The sequence below is a fragment of the Colletotrichum gloeosporioides genome (assembly GCF_011800055.1).
Source record: "Colletotrichum gloeosporioides strain Lc1 chromosome Unknown consensus_89, whole genome shotgun sequence".
Classification (NCBI taxonomy): Eukaryota; Fungi; Ascomycota; class Sordariomycetes; order Glomerellales; family Glomerellaceae; genus Colletotrichum; species Colletotrichum gloeosporioides.
In genome coordinates this window covers 166255-180174 of record NW_025544734.1, presented here as the reverse complement: position 1 = coordinate 180174, position 13920 = coordinate 166255, and the positions used below count along the sequence as shown (strand labels likewise).

The window sequence follows — 13920 nt, the reverse complement described above, 5'->3', positions numbered from 1 at the left end:
AAACACCGTTTTAAACGGAGAAAAATGCTCCGTCCAAGACTAAAGAATAAGAATTTCACACTGATTCGGTCTCCCCTTCACTGCCTCGAGTTAACTAGACTAACACCGAGGCATGTCGTCAGAGAATCTCAAATGCCAAGCAAGTAGAGTCGGCAAAGTGAAAGCGTGTTGATTGCGATATTTTCACGCCGGAGAAGACGAAGATCATCCCCAATTGCTTTCTGATTAGTAGAACTTTCGAGCATCTTAGCATCCTAGTATCCTAATGGCATCCCAAGATGTCTCGGGCCAATGACCCGGAGCTGGGGAAGACGCAAGCAACCGCCTTGCAGCGGCCCCTGTGCGCCCCGAGACATATATGTATAAGTATCCATTCCAACCTACCCTGCAAGTAATTACGGCATATATCCTAGCGCGTAACTCAGACTCAATGGGGTATACTAGCAAGCCATCTGACTGTTGCGTCATTCTCTTTCCCAAAGAGGATTGATAATTAGGAGTTTAGCAAGCAGGTCGAGAGATCCGTTCTAACAACGCCTACCACGGTAAGATACGTTTGGCAATGAATCTCTTATTTTTGGAGATCAGAATGGAGTAATAATATTTTCTGTGGGCGTATATTCCCCGGCCGCTCATTGAAGACCTCTTGTTAGCTCTCTTCCAGGCACACCCTGTAAGTAGGTCGATACTTGAGACCAGTCAAGCTCAAATCGCACGAATTACTTTTCACTGGCGGTGGAAGCTAACGAAACGATCCTCTTCCAGGACTGCAATTGCTGTCTAGGTTGCTGGCTTCGGCAAACCTGAGCTCCAATCCTCTGCCTTGGAATGCGCTTCATCCACGACCTAGCTCGAAGACAACTTCCACCAACCCCGTTCGGTATCAAGATGCATCTTAGCACCATGTTTGTCTCGCCATTACGGCACTGCTATGATTCACAGGGAGCACCATTTACCCGTTGCCGTGTTGAGCCTCAAGAATTTGGCAGTTGAAGCTCGGCGATGTCTCAGATCTCCAATGTCTGAGATCCTGGATCCAAAGTAAGCAACCATTATAAGTCTTGTCTTGGTTCTTTCTCAATCTCAAGCAAGGCAGGAAGGCTCGACAGTCTTGACATCAATGTCAGAAGGGGATAAATAAATGAGTGAGACCTCTTACTCCAGTCTTGGAAACCGCCAATCCTTTCTCTTCTGGGATCCGGGAGCGACTTAACTGCCTTAGCTCCGAACTTCAGATATTCCCCAGTGGAACTAAGAAAATCATCCACCACCTTGTCCACTGAGAGATTTGTTGACGGAGAATACGGGCTCTCGGTAAAGCTTGCTCGGTTGCAATCACTAGGAGGGCTATTTTCGTCTCGAAACCTTCTCGGTATATCCCTAGATGAGTTTTGCTACTCGGGCAGTATTAGTTAGCTATCCGGGCAGTGTTAATGTACGCGTAAACAATCCGTAGCCTATTTCTAAAGTAACTATATTTCCTATTCTTACTTTTATTATCGTTATTATCTATTATTATTATTACTATCGTCGTCGTTATCGTTATCGTTATTATTATCCTTATTACTAGTTCTACCGTTCTCTCTATAATCATAAATCATAGGGGACACTGCCCAGATATCTAACTAACACTGCCCGACTAGCAAAACTCATAACTAATAGTTGCTCCAGACCCTGGCTTTTACTCTCATTGACATCGTGGAAGGTCAGGCCTCAGAGATTCAATCTGAGGCCGATAGCTTGAGCGCGACTATTGGGGGGACGCGATCACTAGCTACCAGAGAGTCAACCTGGACTGAGAGCATTTGGATAATCATCTTGAATCCTTAATGGCTATGGCAATCTCAAGCTTGGTATGGGCGTATTGCTGTGCCATCTTCTTGTTCAAAACATCACTGAGGGCTTTCAACAACCCTAGCTGATGGGCATCTTATGTTTTGGTTTTCTTCTTTAATCTTTTGGTTCCACCTTAAATGCATTGATAACTATGCCAGCTTAAGTCATGATTTCTCTTTATCTTTTATACGATTACGGCGGTGCTTTTCGCATTATGATCTTGCATTTTATTCTATTTATGTGCCTTATTATTCTCCCCAGAGTTGCAAGAAACTTTAGAGCGAGCTTCCACGGAGTGCGGGTTGGCGAAGATCATTCAATGGTTTCGTCGCGGGATGCCTCTCATGAGAAAACAGCAGTCTTTCTTTCTTCTAAGGGCTCATGACTGCGTAATGCCTCCAGCCACCGCACCTCTTCGCATATTCCTTTGCCTCCTCAACCTGGTCCAAGGTGAAAGTCTTCGTGATCGTGCCACTCTCAGCGCCAATCTTGAGGAACCCCTGGGTAATCATGTTGATGAGCTGTTCCAGCGTCTTGCGGTGACACACCCACTTCGCAAGAATCTGCAGGTCCTTGTAGACGGCCTCTGCGTAGTTGATGCCCCCAAGACCACCCATGGTGCCTCCACTCAGAACGATGCGGCCCTCACACTTGAGTACACGGGATGCAGCGGAGAGGTACAATGGACCAGGCAGCTCGCCGGGGGTCCAGTCGTTGTAGACCTCCGCCCCAGCTGCGTCAGGCGTCTTGTCGATGATTGCCTTCTGATCAACCTCATCATCGCCGCTCATTACAACGTATTGCAGTCTGGGATGGTTGATCGTCTTCTGCATCATCGCAAGCTTCTCGTTATTTCTGCCGAGAGCAATGACATTTGCACCTAGCGCAAGAGCAATCTCGACCGCCAGGCCGCCAAAAGTACCTCCAGACGGGCCGATCACAATGGTTTCTGCGGGCTTGAGGTCCGCCGCCTCGATGATGGCGCCAGCCGAGATGGCATACATCGTGAGAGACTGGAGCACAGCCGCATCGTATCCCAGTTCTCTGCACAGCCTATTCTCATTGAGGAGGTAGCAGTTCTCCAGCGGCACCTTCTGGTATTGCTGGAAAGCCCCATCCTTCCACTCGCCCTGCATCAGCTTCTTCGCCCGAGGCCCATTGCCCCCGATGTGCCCAATAACGATCTTGGTGTTGGGATCATCTCGGGCCTGAACCTGGGCTTTGACGTAGACAAGATCGCCGGGCTTTAGGCGCACTGCATCGGGGCCGACTGAGTGCACGCGCCCGATGCCGGCGGAGTTGGGGATCAAGGGAGGTTCGAGGTTCAGTTGTGGAAGTTTCCCATCGTGGGCGAGATGTGTGTATGGAACGACTGGCGCAGCTAGAACGCGAGTGACGACGGTGCCGGTGGTGGCTTCGGGAATGGGAAGTTCGATCTTCTCCAACGGTGCGCCAAAGGCCGGGAGCCTCAGGGCCAGGTTCTTGGGCGCGTTTGAGCCCATGGTAGATGTCGCAAAGTAAGCTTGACGTCAAAAAGCGTAGATGATGCGGGAGCTGGTGCGGAGAATAGAGATTTTGGACTTTTGTTGGCACATGTTCAAGTCTGACGGCACAGCACGTCTTTTATAAGAGAAAACTGCATGTTGTCTTAGCAAAACTTCAAACGGCCCGAGGTTTTCCATGCCGAGACCGATGCTGACGAGAATGCTGTTGTTTGGGCAAGATAATGAAGCGTCGGCTCTCAGGTATCGCTCTGGTTCCCGCTTACATCATAAAGGCGTACTGGAAGTTCTCACGATACGTCGAGTCGCGCCCACTGCCCCGGTTCCAACAACTCCCCACAACACAAGTCAAACCAATCATGCCCTCGCCTTCTCCTCAGCTCGCAAGCGATACTGCTCATTCCCATCTCAGAACCCTGTCTTGCCATCTCGTTCGCGTCAGAATCGAGTCGGGTACAAAAAGCAAGTCGGCATCTTGAGATCCCCGTTGAAACGTCAAGTCACCTTCCACAGGCGATCATCTGGTCGTTGGCAGAGAAATCAAATTGACTGAAAGACTTCCAACAAAAATTCTGGCTTGGCATTACATAAACGGATGCTTGTCGTCATTCTGCTCTACCCTGGTATTCATACACGGTCCAACACACAATTACAGCCCACATCCCCAGGTGTCTCAATGAACTCCCAACCCAATCACCCCGAAATTGTTGTTCCCGCGGTCAACCCTCCCGGCCGCCTGGTTCTTTCCAACATCAGGCCGATCCTTGGCCCACTCCTTCAACTCCTCCTTACTCTTCCCTGTGTACTTCCGCATATCCTCCTCCGAGATCTCGCCGGCCCGGGAGCCGGTCAAGCGCTGATACAGCGACTTCTTCTTGGGCGCCTTTGATTGAGAGGGTGGCTCTTGGTTTCCGTCATTGTTGACGAGGGTCATCTGGCTGTCATTGCTGTGGTGAGACATTCTGAAGTGGCTCTTGAGGTGGTTGAAGGGGTTCCGTTGTGTCCCCGCTGGGTTTTGTGTAGTCTTATTGTGTTGATTGTGGTTACTGGCTTGGTTGAAGACGATGAGTGACAGTAGACCTGACGATTGTTGGGGGACGTGAGACTCGGAGAAGTTCATTCTTTATAGATGATCAGACGATGGCTTGATGGGGAAGGTGCTAAACCAACAGGTGCCACTTTCAAGCGGGGGCATCTTCTTGCGTTTATATCTTCATCACATGATGGCTGTGCCACGAGTTTGATACATATCGCTCTCAACTAACGAACGCGGCCGCCGGCTACAGGCCATTCAGAAAGGGCGAAGCAGCTCTTGGGTGCGTGCCGGGCGGGCGACCCCCAGCTCTGTGCCGCTTAAGCCTCACCGCGTGTGGTGACTGTTGGTTCGCTTGGCTCAGTGCGACTCTTCTCATTGGGTCGGCTGGGGTCGAAGCAAGCGACACGTGAGTTGGTCGGGCGGACGACCCATGTATATCGCAGGTTGCCCCGGAATGGAGACGGCAATCCCGCTGCCGTTGTTCTCTTGGCAGCAAGCCGTCAGGCTGGAATCAGGCCACGGGCAGTGCAAGGCTGAGCACGAGCTCACTTGGGGTCTCAAATGAAAGTTCTCGGGCGAGTGTTCGTCATAATTTGTGGTTACATTATGCCGGGTCGCAACATGCATCACGGCGGCATCGTCTATGGTATCTACAGCAAAATGCGGTCGCTCACCTCGCGATGCTCGCTCTCAAGCACAAGCGGGCCCCCGCTGGGGCCGCTAGCGTCCAGGCTGAGGGTGACCTTTTGCAAGTCGGCCACCACCCGCACCGTCTCTCCGATGTTTTGGTAGTCGATCTCGTGGTGGCCATGCGCCTGGGACGACTCGTCCTTTTCTTCCTTCACCTCGCGGATCTCGACGTTTGGAAACGGCAGCCGGCCCTCACGCAGCGGGACCAGCAGCACGGGGACATGGAGCTCCGACTCGCCGAACTTTGTGTCGGACTTGTCGACGCCCAGGCTCTTGAAGTGGCCCCGTTTGCGGCCGCCGACGAGCCATGTCTCGGGAAGACCGTTGACCTCGTAGCTGAATTCGTAGTCCTTGTTGATGCTCTTGCCGTCGCTGACGGCTGTGTCCCAGATGCGTGTCCACCGCAGCCGGAGGTTGGCAGCGAGGAGCTGGTTGACGGCTACGGTTGAGTCGAAAGTTTGCTCTGAGGGGGGCGGGAGCTGGATGTCGACAGAGTGGAAAACGGGGATTGACGGAACGTCGACGGGTATGAGAATGGAGCGTCTCGCAGATTCCATTTCTTTGATTATAAGTCGCGGGTGGGCTGCCTGCCATTCCTTCAGGAAGGCCTTCAGCATGATTGTCGCATCTTCACTGGTACCCGGGACAGCGCCCAAGCCAGAAATAGCTCCCTCCGCCAACAAGGGCGAGATGAAGCTCGTCGGGACCTCGCCAAGCAGGGCGGCACGTTCCAGCTCATAAGCAGAGAGACCAGATTGGACCTCCTTCAGGATACGTCCAATCAGAAACCCGGAGAACGTCGATAACGGCAATTCTTTGGTAGCCTCGGCAAAGACTTCTTCGACATGGTCGATAATCTCATCCAACAGCACGCTGTATTCGAGTCTGAGATACATGGTTCGCGGCGTCTTGGCAGTGATTACGTTCGCGGACTTCCTGGTGATCTTGTACAGCAAGCTGGCCGGCTGTTTGGGGAAGACTGTGACGGTCCTACTTGACCCTGGGGCAGCATGGGCCTTGAAGACTTCGGAATCCAGGAGCTTTGTCGTGAACAGCTTCAGCGGGCTGGCAGATGCCGTCGAGACGCTGAAGCGGGAGAAGAGCTCCTTGTCCTTGAAGACATCCTGGACATTTACACCCAAAGCCAGCGAGATGGGAATTGAGAAGACGCTCGAGTAGTGGTACGTCGTGTCCTCCGTTGTGTAATTCACCTCAACTCTGACCGAAATATTGGGAACGTCTTGTTCAATAGTGTAAGGGAAGCGCATCTTGATGGTTGTCGACTCGGATACGGCCCCGAAACGGAATAGTCCGGCTTCAGGTGGTTTCTCATATTCAAAGGAAGGGCCGACAAAACTGGCTTCCGTCGAGTTGATGCGGAGACCGCCGGTAGCGGGTTTCACCGACAGCTCGCAGGACGTGATGGAGTTCCATCCGGTTGATACCTCCAGGTCGACCGAGTTGTTCTTGTCGAGTTGGATATCCTTGGCTGCCGTAAGGCGGCATCTCAAACCTCCTGCTGGGCGGTACAGCTGCACGTCGGGCACGCGGAAGACATGAGCCATTTTGCTCGGTGTCTGAGTGACGTCACGCTCCCAGTGGAGGTGGACGTTGTCACAGACAATATCCGCCTGGTGTATTCTATAGGGGCCCGATACGTTCGTCTGTGTCTAGTTAGCCGAGTCCTTCTACGTCAGATAACGTTACTTACTGTGCTGACGAAGTGCAGTTTGTTTACGCCCGGCTTCAACGTGCTTGTCTCGGAGGTTTGCAGACGGACTTCCTTCGTTCCACCAGGAATGGTACGGGTGAGGCGAAGAGTGCCCTTTTCCACCTTCAGTTCATCGACCAGAAGGCTCCTGAGTGTGATGGTAAGAGAGAAGCGGTCCTTTCCATCGTGATACTCCGGGGTTCCTAGGACCTCCACTTGGGTAAATAGTTGGTTCAGAGGAACCCGGACCTCATTTGATAGTGTTGCCGCAACGCTCAAGATCTCGTTCAAGAAGCCACTGATGGCGCTCTTGTCGGGATATGTAACTTCCGCAGAAGGGCCCACAGAAAGCGACTTTTTCTGGAGTAATCTTTCATTCTCAGCGGCGGCCGCCTTCGTTAATAGCTTCAGTCCCACCCGGACGAATTCGTCCTTGCGCTGTAATTCCCGTAGACAGTGAGAGTACATAACAAGCATGGACAGCTCCAGTAAACTCCAGCTGTTCTCTCCAAAGAAAGGCGTTGTCATGTAGAAGAACGAGGCAGCAGGGCCATACTCGCCCAGATGGTATTTCAGTACAGCAAGATCAGCCATACTGGTCTTGACTGCATGCGTATGGTTCGCAACGGTGTAGTGTCTGAGGGCTTTGTCCGTGAGTGTTTCGTAGAGCCGGTAAAAGTCTTCACGGCTATCCAGGGCAGCGTGCAGTAGCCCGTTCTCGATTCCGGCGAGGCCCACGCAAGAAGTTGCTGAGTCGTCGGCATCCTCTTCCTTATCGTCATTCTCGAGGCTCACTTCCTCAAACTCATTGGCCTCTGGTTCTCCAACCACGGGCGCTGATGTCCAACCGCTTTCCCAGCCCCGCTTCTTGCCGGTGCCTTGGAGGACATTGCGAGACAGGGCATAGAGTTCGGCACGCCTGGCAGCGAGCTCTTCTAGACCTGCCTTGAGATATTGGGCGTTGGGGGCAGTCGGTGTGGTATCTTCTGTGCTGGCCCGACTTGCACCAGGGAATATGCCAGGGCTGGGTGGTGGCCTGGTATTCGTCGTCCGTACTGAAAGGGACGAGTTTCGCGCAGGGTGAATCATGGTCTTAAGCTCAGGGATCGATGCCTTCTGCTCGTGAGTGTCTGCGTTACCGAGTGTTGACGGGGGGATGGGGAGCGCCTTGGTGGAAGTCTGGGCAAGAATCTGCTGAGCAACAGAGAAAGCGAAGGAAGCAACGAGGTTGTCGATTGCCTCAGACAAGATCGGACTCAGAAGTGGTGAGTCGCCTGAATGCTTGGCTTTCAGCGCAGACAAGATATCGGTCCTCATGACCTGGGAGACGGCAGGGACGAATTCCAGCGTCCTGCGGCAGATTTCGGCCAGCATTGACAGGTTCTCGACATCTTCAGTCTGCTTGGGCGGTGGCGCCTGGGGTGCAACGCCGTGTAGGACGGATTCTTGTTGCTCCCTCAGCTTAGCCAGAAGCTCTTCGCGGGTAGACCAGGCATTGCCCAGGCGAAGGAGCAACGATATTTGTCTGGCAAATATATAACAGCGGAAGTCGAACACCGATACGTTGTTGGCCACTATCATCTCCCGATAGGGCTTCTTTGTAGAGCTGATAGGGATCTCGTCGAACTTGTCGTTCTTGGGGGCGTCTGAAGCTTGCAAGTCAACTGGCTCATCGTCCTCGTCAGACCCTTCAGCGGCACCGAGAACCTGAACAGCGGCTTCCGCGCGCTTGACCAAATCATCGGTGTGGTCCAGGAGAGATCCCCCATGCCTCTCAGCATCGCCTGAAGTCGCTTGCTCCTGGATGACGGTGTCCAGTCCGACACTGAGTTCATCGTAGCCAACTAGCGCATCTTCGACCAAGCCTACACTTTCGAAGCCACGGGCCAGGCCCTCCTTCAAAATGAAGAAGGTACAGAAGTTCCACCCCGGAAGAGCTCTTTGCGAGTCCTTCTCTTTGATATCATCTTCGTACTGCGTGACTCGCATGTCGAATGAGGAGAGTATCAGCTCCTTGAACTTGCCAATGAGGTCTTCCCAAGCATTCTCTGCGTCCTGGCGGGATTCGGAATAGCCAGTCGGTGTGGCGGGCACAACACGAGGCAGGATATCGTACGGCACATCATTGATACCTATGCGAATCTGTGCGATACGGTCCGGCGCGCTTTTGCTGGAGCTGTTGAAGTCGGATCGGAGCTTCTCCAGGAGGGTTGAGGAACCAGATCCCCATCTGGACGTCCTCGACTTTTCAGCAGCATCAGGCCCTTTGCCGCTGACTCGTGGTTGGTTTGCGGCGGCCGTGTTGGGGATGACGACGTGTACAACAAGCCATTCGAAGGCGTCATGGTTCTCTTGCGTGTTCGCCTTCCGCGTGGACTGGGAGGGAGGTGTGTGTTCCTTGATCCACTCTCGTATCTCGGATCGCGTCTTGGACTTGTACGTGTCGCTGTCGTCGCATCGGACCAGCAGCACCTTGAGATATGGTGTGCGCCTCAGACCTGGTATCTGGTGTCGTCGCTGGGCGCCCGAGTAGCGAGCCGTGGCCGTGGGCGTGTCGGCATTGTCCGCCGCGGTGCTCTTCCCGCCGATTTGCTGGGTCTGGAAGCCGTCGTCCTTGGCGGTGCTCGCGCTGACTGACCTTGTAAGAGCGGGCGATACGGTGGGTGAAGCTGGGGCGGCGGGTGCATCAGGGGATACAAGCTCGACGTGGAGGGTATCGATGGATCGCAACGGGCCTGCGTGGGATTGCCAGTGCAGATTTCGAAGGGGGAGACGCGGGACCAGTCCCGGGGCTATGAGCTTGTAGACATCGTGGGGATCGAAGTACTCGACTGTAAAGCGCATTCGCGCGCAAGCCGTTAGCTGGGAGCCCTCTCTGTCTCTTTCTCTCGATTTGTGCGACGGACACGTTGCACAGGGATTGAGGGGACATACCAGTGACTTTGGAGGTTGAAAAAGGCCGTTCCATCTTGAACGGCTCCTCCAGCTGAGGCGACAATTACATGTTCCGTTGCGACGGCAGGGCTCAATGGCGGGCGAGGTTGGCGCGGTGTTGTCTGCGTGTCCGAATGGTGATCCGTGTTGGACGGCTAAGGTAGGTCAGTGAAGCTACGGTGGAGCTTCCGTCGCAACGGACGGCGTGGACGGTGCAGGGGTGTGTACGCGAGGTGCGCCGGCCGGTAAGGTAGCAACCGTTTCGGCGGATCCCTGTCGCGGGGCTCAGGGGGTCCCAGTGCAAGCTTCCCAGAGCAGTGTTCTTCACCTCGATGCTCCGATGATCCGCCGAGGGCGGTGAGATGCCACCTGGACGATCGATTGGCTGAAAATGATGCCGCCAAAGTGTGCTAATGGAGGGGCACGGCAGAATTTTGTGAGGTGAGCTGGGCTGGTTGTCGGAACCCCTCCAGCCCAGCCCAACCTTACGTCCCATTTTGGAGTACATAGAGTCAATTTGCGCCCGCTTGCTTGCGTGTTGTTTGCTGCTTACTTTTCAAAAGCATCTTTACCCAGTATACGCAGCAACATGTCCGGATTGCAAGCCGTCAAGTACACCCGCGGCCGCCTCGAGGTCCTCGATCAGCTGAGACTGCCCCATGAGTTTCACTACGATGATGTCTCGACCAGCGAGGAGGCCTTCGACTGCATCAAATCCATGAGGGTCCGTGGTGCCCCGGCCATTGCTATCGTCGCGGCTCTCGCCCATGCCGTTGAGCTTCACAATGGAAGCTGCACCGCCTCGTCCGCTCAGGATACCGTCTCTTACATCGACTCTCGTCTGGACCACCTCAAGGAGAGCAGGCCTACTGCGGTTGACCTGACCAACGCCATCCTCCAGCTGAAAGCCTGCATTCGCAGCGCCTCGCAAGACGACCCCAAGACCATCATCACTGCCTACATCGAAGAGGCCGAGAAGATCTTGGAGAAGGACCTCCAGACCAACCTCGCCATCGGCAAGCATGGATCTGAGTGGCTGCAGGAGAAGGCCGGCGCCTCAACCGAGAAGCAGATCTCGGTCCTCACGCACTGCAACACCGGGTCCCTGGCTACATCCGGCCACGGCACCGCGCTTGGCATCATCAGGACCCTCTTCTCCAACAATCTTCTCCAGCACGCCTTCTGCACCGAGACAAGGCCTTATAACCAGGGCAGCAGACTGACGGCTTTTGAGTTGGTCTACGAGGGAATCCCCAGCACTTTGATCACCGATTCCATGGCCACGGCCCTGTTCGAGTTGAAGAAGAAGGAGAAGAACATCGCCGCCATTATCGTCGGCGCTGACCGAGTAGCCCGTAACGGTGATACGGCCAACAAGATCGGCACCTACCAGCTCGCTGTTGTCGCCAGATATCACGGAGTCAAGTTTATTGTTGCAGCCCCGACCACGAGTATCGACTTGGCGACGGCGACCGGCAAAGACATCAAGATTGAAGAGCGCAAGGGAGATGAGTTGACGCAAATAACCGGCGCCGTCGTCAACGCTGACGGTACCGTTGATACTTCACGGACAGCCCGCGTGGCTACGGCCGATCAGCGCGTCGGCGTTTGGAACCCGGCCTTTGACGTGACTCCTGCCAGTCTCATCGATGCAATTGTCACGGAAAGGGGCGTTGCGGAGTCGGACCAGGACAAGATTGACCTCCGCAGGGTTATGCAGAAGGAGTGGGAGAAGATTGTGGGACCAGTAGATCTATAGATATGCAGTCCTGGTGATTACAAAGATTATTGCGGTCAATGAATCCAAGTGGACTACTTGAGGGCGTGAAGGATCAGCTTCTGGAATCCCGTAACTGCCCCTTCGAGGTCGGCGACAGTGAGATTCTCGTTGCGCCCGTGGGCGACCAGAATGGTGCCAGGCCCGTACAAGTAGCGCGTGTGCGAGCCCTTCAAGTTGGGGATGTCAGTGCCATAGTTGGCGACTATCGTCTCGAAGCCTACAGGTCGTGTTAGCTGACAGTGGGATGAAAGTACAAGGTTGCTGCCACAGACCTTCAACATCGCAGTTGGCCTCGACGACACCGTATCCGTGCGTGCAAGTCAACTCCAAGTCCTCTGCGTCAGTCTCGTCAAGAATCTTCTGGATCTTGCCCTTGACGATGTTTCCGCCGTCCGCCTCTGGGCCAATAGCAACGCGCACGGCGATGCGAGCGAGGGAGGCCTCTGGAATGACATTCTGGGCAATACCACCGATGATCTGGCCGACGTTGACAGTGGTGTTTCCCCATTTCTCGCTGCTTCCGAGGTCGGTAGAGATGATCTTGGCGAGGGCCTTAACCATGATCTCGTTAGCAGACTTGCCCAACCAGGGGTATCCCGAGTGGCCGGCAATGCCCTTGGCCGTGATATCGCAGAAGACACCGCCCTTGTGGCCGCACGCCAGCTTGGACTCGGTTGGCTCTCCAAAAATGACGGATTCAAACTCCAGGCGGGGTTCAGTCTCCTGGAGAGAGTCGGAGAAGAAGCGCATGCCATCACCAGTGTCCTCCTCGCCAACGACGAACAGGAGCATCACATCCTCCTCCTTGACCTTGTCCTCGCTCAAGAGGTCTTCGAGGGCGATGATCTGAGCAGCGACACTAGCCTTTGCATCGACGCTTCCGCGGCCGCTGATGCGAGTCTCGGAGGTGATCTTCTCGTCAGAAATACTGTAAGGGATGTGAGGCGGCACGACGTCGTAGTGAGACGTCACAACGATACGAGGCTTAGGCTGGCGCTCGTTCGATTTCCAGGCGAGGACATTGAAGCGCGGGGTCTCATTGTTGTCCTTGTTGCGCGGGGGCAGAAACTGAAGATGAGAGATGTAGCCCCGGCCGGTGAGATAGTCGACGAGGAACTTGCCGGCCTCGCTCTCGTTGCCCGAAATTGAGGGAATCTCGATGAGAGAGCGGTGCAGAGAAATGAGGTCGTTGCGCCAAGAAGGTGCTGCATCGGACGTGGCCTCCGTGGCGGCTGCCGGGCCGTGAGGCGTGGGCGGAGCAGAACCGGAGCCGAGAGGTTGCTGGATGCGGGAGGTGGCAGCCAGCCGGAGGAGGGCGGCAACGGCCAGGAGGTTTGGGATGTGCATCGCTTCCGGCGGCGGCGTTTTCAAGATTGAGATAGACGAGACTCAATTGGTGTAAAAGAAAGTAGTGCGCCTTCAATGACGGGCGTGGAAGGTTTCTTTCCACTGGCTCTGGCAATGATAAGAGCACGACACCACGTCCAAGAGGGAAAGACTGGAGACCGGACAGCTGCAAACGGAGCGGTGTCGGAAGGAGAGGGTCGCAGCGGGAGCTCAGTGGACGGAAACAATTCCCCGCGGGAAGCAATGAGGTCATTCCAGTCAGCTCTGCCGCCATTGGATCCAGCCACATGCACGGACTCTGGAGCTATCTCCTCCACCTACCTTACCTAAGGTAAGGTAAGGTAAGGTAAGGTAACCTTAGTGTGGCTCGACGTGGCATGCGCGCACCAGCCACCCCCATACTGCCGCATGTTCATGCAGCGACCCGAGCTTCGTCTGCTTTGTCCACCACGTCCGAGATGCTACCTCGACGGAGCCCAAGGAGCATATTGCTTGCAGTGGAGGGCGTCTGTGATGGAAGGAAAATGCCCGAGGCCTCGGTGGGGGGCCAAGCACCTGGATGGATGAGGTGGACTCCCGTCTTGTCAATCTGACTCCCGGTTGTTTCAACAATTGCTCGGCTTCTGACAAAACATGCGTCGCCGTTGACTTTCGCAACCCGAGATGCATCTGGAAGGATGCACGGATAGTTCGTTATTTGTGACACTAACCAGAGCATGCTGTTCATCTCTGCATCTGAAGTCGCCCGTGTGTTGCTGCACGCCCGAGGTCAGCCTGCCGTAGCCAAATCAGCTGCTGCACGCTGTCCCCAGGTTGTAGGAATGCATCCAGACTACCTAGCACTCTAGGTGAGGTATTCGGTGTCTTCCCCAGACCACCCAGACTGCTGCGGATCATGGTACTGGAATTCTGATGGCCTGTCCATTGCCGGTCACTGAAAATCTCACAAATGATTGCGGTGTTTCCCCCTTCCACTGCAGGCGGCCAGTGGCGGCTCACCACCTTGGACCTTGCACCCTTTTCCCACCTGGGCCTCTACTGCGACCGAGTGACGGAGCACAAGAGCTGAGGTACAAAGTACCTG

The 13920-nt window shown here is 54.6% G+C and overlaps 5 protein-coding genes across 5 annotated transcripts; 1 reads left to right on the top strand and 4 right to left on the bottom strand.

The window, feature by feature from the left end:
- Positions 1–2207: 2207 nt before the first annotated feature.
- GCG54_00010640 (uncharacterized protein) lies at positions 2208–3338 on the bottom strand (the record flags this gene model as incomplete). The annotated part of the gene is made up of 1 exon (XM_045410560.1): positions 2208–3338. The coding sequence occupies one exon, from the start codon at positions 3336–3338 to the stop codon at positions 2208–2210; it is 1131 nt and encodes a 376-aa protein (XP_045258128.1).
- A 673-nt stretch (positions 3339–4011) lies between these two features.
- On the bottom strand, positions 4012–4458 carry GCG54_00010639 (uncharacterized protein; the record flags this gene model as incomplete). Its single annotated transcript, XM_045410559.1, has 1 exon — positions 4012–4458. The coding sequence occupies one exon, from the start codon at positions 4456–4458 to the stop codon at positions 4012–4014; it is 447 nt and encodes a 148-aa protein (XP_045258127.1).
- A 566-nt stretch (positions 4459–5024) lies between these two features.
- On the bottom strand, positions 5025–9743 carry GCG54_00010638 (uncharacterized protein; the record flags this gene model as incomplete). The annotated part of the gene is made up of 3 exons (XM_045410558.1): positions 5025–6728; positions 6776–9606; positions 9710–9743. The coding sequence occupies 3 exons, from the start codon at positions 9741–9743 to the stop codon at positions 5025–5027; spliced, it is 4569 nt and encodes a 1522-aa protein (XP_045258126.1).
- Positions 9744–10298: 555 nt separating this feature from the next.
- Positions 10299–11468, top strand: GCG54_00010637 (Methylthioribose-1-phosphate isomerase; the record flags this gene model as incomplete). Its single annotated transcript, XM_045410557.1, has 1 exon — positions 10299–11468. One exon carries the CDS (start codon positions 10299–10301, stop codon positions 11466–11468), a length of 1170 nt encoding a protein of 389 aa, XP_045258125.1.
- Positions 11469–11521: 53 nt separating this feature from the next.
- On the bottom strand, positions 11522–12836 carry GCG54_00010636 (Peptidase M20 domain-containing protein; the record flags this gene model as incomplete). The annotated part of the gene is made up of 2 exons (XM_045410556.1): positions 11522–11706; positions 11762–12836. The coding sequence occupies 2 exons, from the start codon at positions 12834–12836 to the stop codon at positions 11522–11524; spliced, it is 1260 nt and encodes a 419-aa protein (XP_045258124.1).
- Between the last annotated feature and the right edge of the window lie 1084 nt (positions 12837–13920).